General features: G+C 55.7%; 2 protein-coding genes across 3 annotated transcripts; one reads left to right on the top strand and one right to left on the bottom strand.

Annotated features, from left to right (window-relative positions):
- Window positions 1-105: 105 nt before the first annotated feature.
- Window positions 106-2438, top strand: LOC308509446 (uncharacterized protein; the record flags this gene model as incomplete). The annotated part of the gene is made up of 1 exon (XM_081077407.1): window positions 106-2438. One exon carries the CDS (start codon window positions 106-108, stop codon window positions 2137-2139), a length of 2034 nt encoding a protein of 677 aa, XP_080933533.1. The 3' UTR covers window positions 2140-2438.
- Window positions 2439-2608: 170 nt separating this feature from the next.
- On the bottom strand, window positions 2609-10949 carry TBXA2R (thromboxane A2 receptor). 2 transcript variants are annotated; one of them, XM_081076852.1, is made up of 3 exons: window positions 10372-10949; window positions 4833-5701; window positions 2609-3776 (listed from the first exon to the last, which is right to left on the bottom strand). In XM_081076852.1, exons 2-3 carry the CDS (start codon window positions 5616-5618, stop codon window positions 3531-3533), a joined length of 1032 nt encoding a protein of 343 aa, XP_080932978.1. In that variant the 5' UTR covers window positions 5619-5701; window positions 10372-10949; the 3' UTR covers window positions 2609-3530. The 2 variants fall into 2 exon arrangements, with proteins under 2 accessions (XP_080932978.1, XP_080932979.1); XM_081076853.1 differs by having other exon boundaries at window positions 2612-3776; window positions 10352-10938.
- Between the last annotated feature and the right edge of the window lie 3656 nt (window positions 10950-14605).

The raw sequence follows: 14605 nt of genomic DNA, 5'->3' as shown, positions 1-14605 counted from the left end.
GCCAAGCTGAGCTCTGGCACCAAGTTAAGTTCTGGAACCCAGACAAGTTTTAAGACCCAGCCCAGCTTAGAGATCAATCCCAGTTCTGGAAGCCAGCCCAGTTCTATGAACAAATCCGGCCATAAAACTCGACCTGACCCTGGAACTCAAGACAGCTCCATTGCACAGCAATACCTGGATACCCGGTCTGGCTCAGGAACACCAGTTAATTGTGAAACTCAGGTGAGACTCAAGAAGCAGCCCAGCTACAAAAGCCATGCCAGCTCAGGATACAAAGACGGCTCCCAAACTCAACCCTATTTACAAACCCAGACCAGCTCAGGAACTCAGATATATGCAGCACCTCAGTCCAGATCGAGACCCCAACCCTACTCTAAAACCCAGCCTCACTCAAGTACCCACCCCCATTCTGGGGCCCAGTCCAGCTCCAGTGAGGAGTCCAGCTCAGAGACTGACCCCAGATCCAGATCCCGGCCTCCTGCTACATCCAGACCCATCTCCAGAATCCAGACAAGCTCTGGAACCCCACCCATCTCTGAGGCAAGGCCTGCCTCCAGAGCTCAGCTTGACGCGGAGCCCCGCGCTCACTGCAGGAAGCAGGCCAGCTTTACAATGCCATCTGACTCTAAGACCCAGACCAACTTCAAGGCCTGGCCAATTTCCAGACCTCTGTCCAGCTCAGGCACCTTACCCAGCCCCAGAATTCAGCTCAGTTCTGGAGCACAGACTGGCTCTGAAATCCCATCCAGCTCCAAAACACAGTCAGTTGCTGAGACCCAGATGAGCTCCAGAATCCAGTTAAACTCTGGAATCCAATCTAGTCCTGGAATCCACACCAATGCAGCCACAGACCTAAGCACCACAACACTGTCTCGCTCCAAGAGCAGGCCCAGCTCCACGACCCAACCCTGCATAGCTCAATCAACCTCTGGGACTCCGCTCATCTCGGAAACCCTGCCAAGTTCTAGGGACCAGCTCCAGGCCACAACCCAAGGCAGCTCTGGTACTGAGCCAGACTTTGGGAAGGAGACTAGCTCTGGAACTCAGCTCACCTCTAGAGCCCAGCTCAGCTCCAGGATTCAATTCAACCCTGAAACTCAACCCAACTCTGAAACCCAGACCAGTTCAAAAATACAGCCCAGCTCTGGAAACCACCTTGGTTCTAGAACCCAGCCTGTTTCTGGAACCCAACCCAACTTCAGAACCCAGTCCAATTCTGGAACCCAGCTCCGTTCTGAGATCCAGCCCAGCTCTGGAACCCAGAACAATGCAAAAATTCAACCCAGCTCTGGACCCCAGCTCAGCTCCAGAACCCAGTTTAGTACCAGGATTCAGTTCGGCTCTGAGACCCAGCCCAGCTCTGGGACTCAAGCCAGTTCAAGAATGCAGTCTAGTTCCAGAACCCAGCCTGTTTCTAGAACCCAAACCAGTTTCAGAACCCAGACCGGTTTTGGAACCCAGTTCATCTCTGAGACCCATCCCAGCTCTGGAACCCAGCTCAGCTCTGAGATCCAGCCCAGCTCTGGAATCCAGGCCAGTTCAAGAATTCAGCCCAGCTCTGGAGCCCAACTCAGCTCTGAAACCCAGCCCAGTTCTGAATTCCAGAGCAGTTCAAGAACGCAGCTCAGCTCTGGAGTCCACTGTGGTTCCAGAACCCAGCCTGTTTCTGAACCCCAATCCAGCTCCAGAAATCAAACCAGCTCAAGAATCCAGCTCAGCTTTAGAAATGGGCTTCGTCCACAGACCCCTGGCCTTGACCCTAGAACCCAGCCTGATCCCACTCCCCAAGCACGACCTCAGCCCCCAGGCCCACCACCCAGAGCCCTGACTCCAGTTCCTAGCAAAGTGTCTCAGCCCCAGCCCCATGATCTGGTACATGGAACCCAGGCCAACACTGGCCTGGGCCGAGGCTCACCAACTTCCCACCTGGCCCCACAGCCACAGGTGCCTTCAGCTCCCCAGAAACCAGCCCTTTTCCCCAAGCCCCAGATGGGGCCCCATAAGTCCACGCCGCCCTCCATGTCTGTCATCCGTAGTTCTGCCTCCAGGGTGGCCCTCCCGCAGCCTCAGCCCCCGGAACCCCCAGCTCAGGGGCCTGCCACCTCCCCCATGCTCAGGGAGTTGGGAACTGCTCCATGAGCATCAGAGCCCCTCCCCTGTCATGAGGGGTTGTAGCTTGGAAGTGACATAGTTTTGGCCCCTGTGGACCCCATTCCCTTTCCTGCCCCGCTCAGCCCAAGTCCCCCAGAAGCAGCAGGTGACCTCATTCCCCCACAGGCAGGGGGAGGAAGAGTGGAAACAGGGGCTTCAGTTTCACTGGACCTGGCTCTGGGAGGTGTAAGCAGATCCCAGGTCTGTGGAGGGGAAAGAGGGGGGTCAGGGGATGGTTTGTTCTTCATGTACCTCGAGGGCTCGTGGGGAATAAAGGCACCTCCCACCCCTGCAGCTAGGTGTGTTGTTTTTGGGGCAATTTGGGGGAGAGCAGAGGAAGGGCCTGGGAGGCTATGACAACGCTGGCTTAAGTACCTACTGTGTGCCAGGTGCTTCATAAGTACTCACTGTGCATGTGTTCATGTACTTGAATATACACAGCGCGCCTCAAAAGCTCAGTCGTTCGTCCATTCAGTGGATCTTTATTGAGCACCGACTATTGGCCTGGTGCTGTTTGTTCAAGGCATTGGGAGTCTGAGTGTTGAGCGGATGAATGGTGAATGATAAGCTTATGAGAGAGTGACTCGTCTGGAGTGGACGAAGCAGGTGGTACTCTGTGGTTTTGTGTGTGTCTCTCCCTCTTTTCCTCATCTGGGTTTAATACCTGAACACTCTCTAGGGGCTCTAGGGAGGATTCCAGGAGATCTGACCTGTAAAGTGCTTAGTAAAGACTCAGTAAAGGAGGTGGGGAGAGGAGCCAGAACCCAGCCTCGTCCTCTCTGCCCTTCCCCCACAGCCCCATCTGCTCTCACTCTCGGCCACACCATTGGATAGCAATCTGACGCACCAGGCTTCAATGACTGACGACGGACCCAAAGGAAAATAAAGCCAGGCGGAGATAGGTTTTGGCAAGAGACCGGGTGTCCTGTGCGTTCACATTCAATCTTTTCTAGACAGAGCCTTCTCAGCTTGGGGTGTCAAAGGGGATCAACTGTACCCCAGAGAGTAAGTCATATTTAGGGGTCAGAATCCTCCATTTCCTGAGGACTTAGGGAAGGGAGCCTTACAAATCTAATTGCTGTCAGACACTCTCCCTACACGCCCACTCCCCCTTCCTGGGGTTGGGAGGAGACTGAGAGAGGACAGACCTTGGAAAGGAGGATCAGGAAAGAGTTGGGGGTGGTCGCCAGGGTTGATGGAAGACAGCTCATAGTTCTGCCACTCAAACTCTGTGACTATCCGCCACTCCCGGCTCCTGGACTTCAGAATGGGCAGATATGACCATCAGGAAGGACCGAGATTGAATGGGGGATAGGCGGGCAGGTTGTTCTGTCTAGCTGTCCTTTCAGAGCCACCCCAATCAATGTCCACCTCTGGCCCTACGCCATGGTGGGCCTCCGGGTGAGCTGGGGCTGCAGGGAGAGCGACCTGGGCCGTGTGCTTAGGCGAGGGTGGAGACGCCGGATCACGGCTCGCCGGAACAGGATGTACACCCACGGGTCCAGGATCTGGTTCCAGGTGGCCACGCGCAGGTAAATAAGCAGCTCTTGCTCGGTGGCTCGGGACAGCTGCCCAGAGGGGCTCATGGCTGGCGGGCTCCGCAGCACCGTCTGGGCAATGAAGACCTGCAGAGAGCCAGAGCGGTTAGCCAGGAGTCAGGCTGGCTGCCAGCCCAGCCCCTCTACCAGCTCCTGGGGTCCCTGAGGTCAAGTGCCAATTCTGTCACTGCTTTGCTGTGTGACCTTGGGAGAGCTGCCTGACCTCTCTGCGCTTTAATTGATGTGGCTGCAAAACAGCAGACTTTTCCTGCTCCTCTCCTGAGCACGATTAAACATGGTGGAAGAGAATACTTGCAAATGCAAACAGAATTACTGTTAAGGCCAGAGTTGTTATTCTATTAAGCATCTTATATCTTATAAACATTTTATAATATAATACAACTATAGTATAAATTGTATATGAAATAATTTTTATATTTCATTTTAAAGGATTGTATGTTGTATTAAAATTTATGTTATATAACACATTTATGACAAATAGTTGTATATTAAATAATTTTTCTATTAAATTCTAGAGTAAATTATTTTAATATAGTTTATTAAGTATTGGATTCTATATTTAATATTACATAACATGTGATATAATATTTACAAATGATTATATAACAGAATATAATTATCTAAAAATTAATATATTTTTAATTATAATAGTTATATATTATGTAGCATTTTAACAGTTATATATAACATGTAACTATATATTACATAATAATTGATATAATTATTAATTATAATGCAACACAATTATAATATGTATTATATTTTATAATTAAAAATTATATTATGTAAAATATAATTATAACTCATATTGTAGTACATGTATTCGATTAAAATAAATTATTATATTAAAATTCTATTAAAATGACTTCCTCAGTGCTACTGTGTGCTGGGCAAGGCTTTGGACACTGCAATGGACAAGACAGACCCAGTCTCACCCCCAGTTTTGGGGTTCTCTGCGTCTGGCTCATGAGCTCCTCAAGGAAGAACACTTGAACACTGGGGTGTGTGCCCACATTTTCTCGGGTGGGTGAGACCTGAGGATTTAAATCCATTCTGAATGAACCAAGGCCCGGTCACCAAGGGTGGCAGGAGCCTCGGGCAGACCCTGTGCCCGCCACTCACCAGCAGTGGCATCCAGCAGACGCTGGCCACCAGCATGATGCCCATGAGCTGAACCATCATCTCGACCTCGCAGTCCCGTGGGCGTTGCTGGGCAGCCTCCTGCCCGTGGTAGACATGGCACAGAGTGGCCACGCTGATCGTGTTGAGCAGGAAGGACAACCCCACCGAGAAGCTGCCAAGGAGTGAGAACAGCAGGCCAAAGGCCACGTCCCCGGGCTCGGGGCCCAGCGTGAGGAAGCACCAGGAGCCGGGGTACTGCATGGTGTAGCGGCCCACGCCCAGCAGAGGCAGCAGGCCCAGTGCCAGCGCGATGGCCCATACCAGCCCCACGGTGGCCCAGGCGCGGCGCTGTGAGGTGGACGCCGGGCGCGAGAAGGGCCGCGTAATGCCCAGGTAGCGTTCTGAGGCCATGGCGGCGCCCAGCAGTAGTGGGCACAGGCCGAAGAAGACCATGACCACGCCGAAGAAGCGGCAGAGACGGCAGCTGGGGTCCACGGTGCGCCAGTCGAAGAGGACAGCGTGCTGAGACACCACAATGGCACCAGTGATCAGCAGCCCCATGAAGTCGGTGAGGACCAGGCCGCAGAGGAAGGTGAGGAAGGAAGAGCGTGAGTGCGAGCTGCCCTGCCTTGCCCTTGCCAGCACGCTCAGGGCCAGCAGGTTGGAGGCCAGGCCCACCAGGCAAAAGGAGGCCGCGAACCAAGGAGAGGCGATCAGGCGCCGCTCCTCCAGCGTAATGTTCGTTGGCCGGAAACAGGGCTGCAGAGAGCTGCCATTGGGCCACATGGCGCTAGAGTGCAGTGGGAAGGGTCAGCACCTCATCGGGCTGAGACTGCAGGTGGGGTGGGCTGGCATTGGCTCAGGCACACCTGACGGGAGTGAAGAAAAAATTTCTGATGATTGGTTCTGCATTTTAATCTGAATGGCCCTGGTGAACTCCTATACAACCTTCAATGCCCCAACTCAAATACTCCCTTCGTAAGGAAACCTTTCCTGCCTTACCTCACTCTGCATTCATAAGTTTTACTATTATTACTACCTCCAGCTTTGGCCTGCCCCAAACTCAGTGACCCTCACAGGTGAGGACCACTGCTGTCTCCTATGGGACCCTTGGAGGATACCAGTTAGTATCTGCTGGGTCATAGAGATGGGCTGAGAAGCCCTAGCTTTGAACTCTAGCCCTGGCTCCCACTGTGTGACCTCAGACAAGCAATTTTTTCTCTGTGAGCTTCTGTTTCTGGGCTGGTCTCCTATTCAAGCCTTTGGCGGGACCACAGCGTCCAGGACAGATTGCAGCTGCTGTAAGACAGGATGTGTCCAGGGTGGGGAGGGCAGCTGGCTGTTGGCCAGAGGTCACTGGCTTTTGCACTGGCCCTGAGGTCAGCCTCGTAGGTCACGATTTCTCATTAAAAGCATGAGGACAAGTCCCATACATTGGTGTTTTAGGGAGATTTTTCATCACACATTTTAAAGTCATGTGGATTCTTTTCCGCCTCATTTTCATGGCATATCTTTTATAATAAGAAATAAACCCAGAGATCTAGTCATTCTGTGAACAAAAAACAGCTCATTTGGAGCAACAGGTTCCCCAAGTACAGACTATAATCAGCATCAGGAGGACCCGTTACCCCATGTGGGGCTGGTGGAGAAAACCGGAGAAACATCTCGGCCTGGGTGACACAAGTGTGGACAAATCGGCGAGATGTGCGGACATCAAATAGCAATAAAATGAGACCATTCAAAAAGCAGCTATCAGGGGTGGCCAGTTAGCTCAGTTGGCTAGAGCTCCCCGAGCCTTTAGCAACAAGGTTGCCAGTTCGATCCCCACAGGGGTCACTGTGAGCTAAGCCCTCTACAACTAACTTGAAACAACTGCTTGACTTGGAGCTAATGGGTCCTGGAAAAACACACTTAAAAATAAACAAAAGTTAAAAAATAAAATAAAAAAGCAGCTCTCAGATCCCAAAAAGGACACATCAGAGAAGACAAAAGATTGCCCTGGGAGACGGGGAGACGGGGCTAGTACCTGGGTACCAGCCTTCTGCCCTGGGCACACACCACAAGTCATGCTTGTGTTGGCAGTGAGGGTGTACCCGGTGGAGGGATCAGAGTGGGCAAAGTTGGGGAGGCGGGACTGTGGGAAGGATGGAGGAACCAGGTGCAAACTGTGGCACAGAGAGGTTAACTAACTTGTCCAAGGTCATGCAGCCTGGCCAGAGCTGATCTGAGGTTTAAACTCCAGTCTCATTACATATACATGTGTATACGTGATTCAAAAGTCTGCCCATCAGACGGAAGCTGATGCCAGTTGGGTGTGGGCATTTGCAATCATTGACATTTTCTCTAAGGAGGGATAGAATTTTCTTTTTTCTTTTAAAAAAATTTTTGTTATTGGGGAATATTGAGGAACAGTGCGTTTTTCCAGGACCTATTAGTTCCATGTCAAGTCGTTTTTTTCTTTCAACCTAGTTGTGGGGGGGGGGTACAGCTCACTGGCCCATGTGGGAATCGAACCGGTGACATTGGTGTTATGAGCACTGTGCTCTAACCACTGAGAAAACCGGCCGCCCAAGGTAGAATTTTCTAAAAAGTTGGTCAGACCAGATTCAAATCCTGGCTTTGCCATGTACCCTCTCACTTCTCTTGGGCTCCTCATATCCCCACTCCGAGCCTCAGTTTCCCTTCCTGTAAAATGGGGCTCATGGTGGGAATGAGTTCATCTGGGTACAGGACTTAGCACATTGTGGGTGCTCAATTCGTGCAAATGTGTCCAGCGGGTAGCTGCCAGCCCTCATTCCCCATCTCCATAATTGCTGCCTTGGCCTGGCCCCTTGGCTCCACAACTCCTTATCTAATCTCATAAATTATCCAGCTCCTGACAGCTGCCCTGAGCTTCCCTCCCAGGCTCAGGGCCAAAGCCACCACCACTTTGGTGGGAACAGGGCCTCCAGTGGAGAAACAGAGGCCCAGGAAGGTGGGGTGGGTGGACGGGCTGCTTTCCACAGTGACTGGTGACCTTAGACCTCCACTCCGGGCTAGGGGTGTCCTCCTTGCCATCTCAGATTTGGTCTGCACTTGAATTTCTTCTGAGACAGGGCGTTCCCTCCCGCGAGAGCTGGTATGCGCCGTTTCTGAACATTCTTGGGGACTTAGGCTGCGCCTGCAGCCACTGCCCTGGCCTTTGCCTCGAGTGACCGCCAGCCCCTCCTGGGTCTTAGTCCCCCGGTCCCCACCCTCATTCAGGAGCTCCTACCCCACTCACGCACCCGGGTACACACATCCCTGAGACTACCTCACGCTCCCCAAGTCTGGGAACAAACTTTTGACCCAGAGCCTGTGGTTTGGGGGAGCTGGAAACTGGCACAACTCCCTCTGGCCACAGCCTGTGGTTTCCAGTACCTCTCCCCCCCCCCACCCCCCCGCCACACACACACATGGGTTCAGGTGATAGTGGCCATCTCAAGTTCCCCAGGCGAGCGGGCCAGTAGGGGCAACTGGCAAGGCCTCCCCTTCCCTTCCGACATTGGCCAGGAGGGCTGGCAGTCCTCCTACCCTGCAAGGGACCTTTGAAGCGGTGCTGTGTGGCCACTGCCTCTCTGTGCCTCATGGGAGGCATGGACTCCAGGTTCTCACCCCAGATTTGCTGGACAAACCCAGGACTCCATGACCCAAGAGTGGAAGTTTTGGACTTTGCAGGTCCAGGCTTCTGAAATTTGAATGAGTTCCCAGTTCTGGAACCTGGAAAGCCTCCAGGATCTAGAATTCCAAGGGGCTGAGATTCTAGAACTCTGATAGGAGGTTGGCTGGGTCCTGGGTTCCAGAAATCTCTGTCTCAGCAACTGGCTCCTTATTGGAGGCTGGACAATTGGTTTTCTCTCATCTCATATTGCTGAGGCTGGTGGGGTTTCCATTCACCCCGGTCCCTAGGGCCTGGGCACTGGCATCAGCCAGGCCCCCAGTGGAATGTGATTCTTTGGTTCCCATGCTCCAGGCCCCTCCTCTGACTGATCATCCATCATCGACTACCCCACTTTCCTCCTCCCCGCTCCAGCAAGCCATCCACTTCTCAACTATTCCCTCTCCCACTCTGCACCCCACCTCACCCCCTGGCCTGCCAAGCCTGCCTGTCCCCATGCCTGGGACCCACCCAGCCTCCCCAAGGGGTGATGCTGACCTCAGACAAGCTCAGACTGGAGTCCCTGATCTGTCACTGCCAAGCTCGGGGCTCCCCCTTGCCGAGCCTCAGTTTCCCCCCTCTGTGAAATGGCAAGAACACCGTCTCTCCTGCTGGCATTCTGGCTAGTCTTCCCAGGCCTGACTCAATCCTGCCAGGAGCCTTTGCCTCAGCTGTGCCCCTGCCTGCTCCTGGCTGTGTTCACAGTGTATCTCGTGGCCAGGTATGGCGGGGGAGGGGGCAGCCAGGCGGGAGCCCTGATGTCCTGCCTGACCTAGCTCGGCCCTGCCTCTCAGCCTGTTTCCCACATTTCCTGTCTTCTAACTGCAGACAGTCCAGGAGTCCGAAGACGCCCTTTGGCATGCAAGTGCAGAGCCCAGGTCAATCCCTGCAGCAGTCAGTCCCGGTTAAGGCCTGATGTACGCTGGTACGTCCGTGGGGACCGCCTCCACTCCTGTGTGTGCACATTCATGCGCGCACACACACACACACACACACACACACACACAGTACATCAGCCCCAACCCAGGCCTGATGTGTTCTCCCACATCCAAGGGGACCGCCTCCGCGCCCGTGCGCGCTCCCCCGCCCTCCCCCCCACCCCGTGCGCACGCGCGCGCCCACGGACTCTGTCAGTCCCCAGGCCCGCCACGCCTCCCCTCACCACAATGCTCAGTTTCCGGGACCTTTTCCTGTTTGTGACACCAACCAGGCCCCCACCCCGGAGGGTGCAGAGCAGGGGCTCCACAGGCAGCCTGATTAGGTTGGAGCCTCGCCTCGCCCGACTCATATGGTCCCTCTGAGCCTCAGTTTCCTTATCTGTTCAATGGGCGTCCTCCCAGTGCTCTCCAGTTGAGGCTGCCAGGAGGGCCACACGAGAAGGTGGGTGTGAGAGGAGGGGCTGGGACCCAGGTCATGGCTGGTGGTTAATGATGGACACAAGAATCACAGTGATCATAAGGACCCACCCGTCATTGTGCACACACACGTGCACGTGTGCATGTGCACGCGCGCGCGCACACACACACACTTGCTCCCAGCCACACCCAGCGCTTTGACACCCTACGAGCACCACAGCACCCTGAGTGGCCTCGCACAGACACAGGGAAACCCACGCACAAACTTTCTCAGCTATACTGGGGCACCGCCACACATGACCACAGACGGCCCAGAGCAGGCAGCAGAGCGCAATGCCACATCCTAGGCACAGACCCCATCTCACCAATGTCCCAGGACACCCAGCACCTGGCTGCTGTCACTGCCCAGGGTGACATACCTACAGCAGGGCAGGTGACCGCAGGAAACACCCCAGAAACACCTGCCCACTCTCAGACCCCTCCCTAACCTGGCCGGCTGTGTCTTCACCTGGCGATGATGAAGATGATGATGAATGGATGGGATGTTCTGGTCCCGGCCGGGAAGCAGGCGGAGCAGGGCGACCCGGACTCCTGGACTCCTGGGTAAACTGAGTCACGGCGGGGGCGGGCCCACGGAGGATCCTGGGGCTGCCAAGTCGCCAGCGGCATAGGACACCCCAGTGTGCGGGGGTCCTGGGCAGGAGGGTTGAGGTTCCCTCCCGGCTTGGAGGAGGATTCGCGGGGGCTAAAAATAGCTGGGGTAGGGGCTCCGCCTTGCAGCCCGCGCCCCGTTGGTTTCTATCCGCGTCTCGATGTCTTTCTGTGGGTCTCTCCCTCATCGCCCCTCCCCCCTGCGCTGGCCACGCCTCAGTCCCTGGCCTGATTGATGGGGGTCAGCCGTCGCCCCCCAGCCCGGTGCGGGCACCGCGTAGCCTCTGGGGAAGGGGCACTCGAGGGACCCGCATGCCTCAGGGTCAGGGATGCGGTAGCTGGGGTGGCCAGAGCCTTCCGGGAGCCCCCCCTCTTGCCCGCTCCAGCCAGCCCCACTCCAGGCGCTCCTGCCGCATTATTCACTGTCTGGGAAGCACCCGAGGCCGGGATGGGGCGGGGCAGGGTCTGGGCAAGGCAGGGTCAGCTCCCTGGGGTGCCCAGGCCTCCTGCTCAGGGGCCCAGGGCTGTGAGCTGGTGAACCCGGTAGGGTTGGCTCTGGCACACAGTAGGTGCCTAATTACTGTAAGGTCGGGTTGAGGCTCCTGCTAGGGCTGGAGGGTTGGGGTGCAGGGAGGGGCGACCAGACTCTCCAGCCAGAAGATGAGTGGGCCATCTACTGAGACGGGCCCTCCTGCAGCATGGGAGCTGAGAGGGCTGTGGGTGTCGGGTGAGGGCACTCCCAGGGAGGGTCTAGTGAGACAAAGGCTGGGAAAAGGCGGGGAGTGGGCCTTGGGGCCAGGAGTGGGAAAGCCTCTAGCAGAGCTGCCTGTAGTGAGGGTGGGGAGGTTGGTCCCCCTCCCCCCCCCCGCCCCTCACCCCGCCCCCTGCCCCTCCCCCCCTGCCCCCCAGTGTAGGGTGAGGAAGAAGGCCTGGAGCCTGTCACTGCAAGAATGATCAGATGAGGCAGGGAGCAGGAACAGGGCTCTGAAATGCGCTCCCCAGGCAGGGTCCGCTTCCTTGAAAGCCCCCAGACATAGCCGGGGCTCTTTGCCAGGGTCTCATCAGCCCAAAGCAGTGAACTCCAGGGTGACCAGGCTAGAGCAAAGGCACAGAGGACGGAGGGTTCTGCAGGAAAGAGAAACTTGAAAGCCGTTCCTGCCCACAGTCCTTGGACCTCAGGTAGAGAGAGGGTCCACAGGCCTGGGCATGGAGGGGTGAATTTGGGCCTTCTTGGCCCACAATTAAGGCCTAGAGTGGGCCAGGACTAGCTTAGCTGGCTTGGCCTTGACTCCACCCTGCCCAGTCCTTGGGGCCTGGGAGGGGCACACGAGGGCAGGCTCTGAATGAAGATGGACTCCAGCCCTGGACTACCCTAGGCTGGTGCGGAAGCCCCTTCTCTGGCTTCCCCACCCACCATCCTTTGGGCCTCCAGGCCTTTGCTCACACCCACCAACCTTCCAGATGGCCCCTCCCTGTTTCATCCTATTATCTGAGTCCTGAGCCATTTAACCCTAACTTTTCTTGGCAAGGAGTCTTCCTAACTCCCGAGCATCTGGCAGAGCTCTGGCTCCAAGGACCCCTCCTCTGTAAAGCCTTCATCTCCCATGCAGTCTTGCTCCCCTCTAACTCCTCCTCAAGGGCAACTCTGTGTATGGCCCATGTGGTGGGACAATTGTGAGCCCAGGTAGTACTGGAGACCAGACCTGCTTTCAAGGACCCCCCAGGCTGCAGAAAGACAGAGCTGGACACAGATAGTCCCAGCCCCCTGCAGTCAGAGCTGGGACAGAGGAAGTGACAGGGCATAGGGGGACCCAGAAGGGGAGTTGGGAAGGCATCCTGGGGGGAGAACGCATGAGAACTGGGGCTTTGTGGGATGAGTAGGAGTTCCCCAGGTCAAAGAGACATGGCAGAAATCATATGTTCAAAACTTTGGAGGCAAGAGAGAGCATAAGACTTTGGGGAGTGGCCAGCCCAGTGGCAGTTGGAGCTCCGTGCTTCTAACGCTGATGCCGGTTCAATTCCCACATGGGCCAGTGGGCTCTCAACCACAAGGCTACCGGTTCGATTCCTCGACTCCCACAAAGGATGGTGGGCTCTGCCCCCTGCCACTAAGATTGAACACGGCACCTTGAGCTGAGCTGCCGCTGAGCTCCCAGATGGCTCAGTTGGTTGGAGTGGGTCCTCTCAACCACAAGGTTGCCAGTTTGACTTCCGCAAGGGATGGTGGGCTGTGCCCCCTGCAATTAGCAACAGCAACCTGACCTGGAGCTGAGCTGCGCCCTCCACAACTGAAAGGACAACTTGACTTGGAGAAAGTCCTGGAAGTACACACTGTTCCCCAATAAAGTCCTTTTCCCCTTCCCCAACAAAATAAAAAAAAAAAAAAAGACTTTGGGGACCTGCAGATGTGGTGGGAAGAGGATGTGGGGCTCCAGATGGCAGGGGGAGAGATGGAGGGAGATTGTTCTGTTCTTACTTCCTCTGTCATGAGGTAAGAAGGACAATGCTCCTTCTGGCAAACAGCCAGGGCAGGGGTCAGAGAAGCTCACTTGACTCAAATTTAGTCTGGGTGTCACCACAGCTCTGCAAGGCAGGGGAAACTGAGGCCCAGGAGGAGGAAATGATATGGCCAAGGCCACACGTGGATGGGATTTGAACTTGAGCTCTGGGCTTCCTCCTACTTCTCGCATCTGTTGGCCCCCATTCAGTTCCATGGGTATACAAGAGGCTTGGGAGACTCTGAGATGGCCTGGGGGGGGCCACATGGTGGGAACAGAGGGACAGGCTCAGGACATGCCTCCCATGGCTGTGGTTTCCGGTGGGGGCCAGGCAGGGAGCATCTATTCTTAGCTTTGGACACAGCTACCGGCAGGAAGAGGCTGGGTGGGGGTTGGGGGCAGTTTAAGGGACACCGGGTGGACCTTGGGCCAGCGTGGGGGTGATGGGGCAGCTGGGTGGGTGCAGTACCTCCCGTGTGCCTGAGGGCTGTCCTTGACACCCAGCTCATGGCCCTGCACGGCTCGCTCACGCCTGCACTGGGTGCACCATCTGCCTTTTCCCCTGCAAGGTAGGACCTACCTCCTTTTCTGCCCAGCAGCCCTGCTGGGGGAAGCCTTCAGTGTCCCTTCTGGGTCCTCCAGACGCAGGGCCTTCTCCCCGCCCCAGCCTGATTTCTTGGGCTGCTGGTGTCTGAGCCTAGCTCTCCCTCCTCCAGACTAGGGGCTCCTGGCTAAATACAACCGACACGTTGTGGGGGCATGATCACCTTGTAACCCGTGCCCAGTTCAGCTACCTCCCTGGGGCTGGGAGGAGTCCTCTGGGGAAACAGGCTGGGACGTGGGCGGTGGCCTGGGGGGTGGGGTCCTCCAAGTTGGAGAAACCAGGTTTGAACTCTGACTGCCACTTTCTAGGTTTGAAAATGTGGGCCCCCGTTTCCCCAAATGGATACAAATCCTGTCTTGTAGGGTTGCTATGAGGTGGGGTGGGGACAGCCCATGCTGAGGAGAGAATGGGCCTTACCCAGCTCCCGTCCAAGCCCTGTGCTGGGCACAGAAGTGCCTCCTGGGTCTGCCCCAGACTCAACCTGCTCCCAGAGGCCTGCCCTGCACCAGGTGGCGCTGCCAGCTGCCTGCAGGATGCCCAGAGGATTCTAATGTTGCTCTGGCAATTGGTGATTGATTAGTGATGTCTGCCAAGGGTTCCGAGGGGGGGCCATGGGGGCGGCAATTGTGGGTGTGCTGCCATATGGGGTATTCTTCGTCCTGGAGGCTGGCTGGGCGAGCCAGGGTCTGCAATGTGAGAGGGTGCCCCTCGGCCAGACACACTTCCCTGTCATCCTCCGGCCGAGGTGAGCAGCTCCTCACCTCCCGGCATCCATGGTCGAGTGGAATGTCGGTGATGGCACCCTCCTTGTGGGAGGGGAGGCCGTGGGCCGCAGGCAGAGACGGAAGACGCCTGCCAACTACAAGACACTTCCTAAGGAACAATTGTTGACTATTTTTAGGTGTCTGGTTGTTTTTAAAAGGCTGTCTTAGTGGGGTTTCATGCCTTCATTGTGACAAATGTGCTATGCTTACGTGCGTGCGACAGTA

The sequence above is a fragment of the Rhinolophus hipposideros genome (genome assembly GCF_964194185.1).
Source record: "Rhinolophus hipposideros genome assembly, chromosome: 16".
NCBI classification, from domain to species: domain Eukaryota; kingdom Metazoa; phylum Chordata; class Mammalia; order Chiroptera; family Rhinolophidae; genus Rhinolophus; species Rhinolophus hipposideros.
The sequence above is the reverse complement of the archived record's forward strand: the minus strand, read 5'-3'. Positions and strand labels throughout refer to the sequence as shown.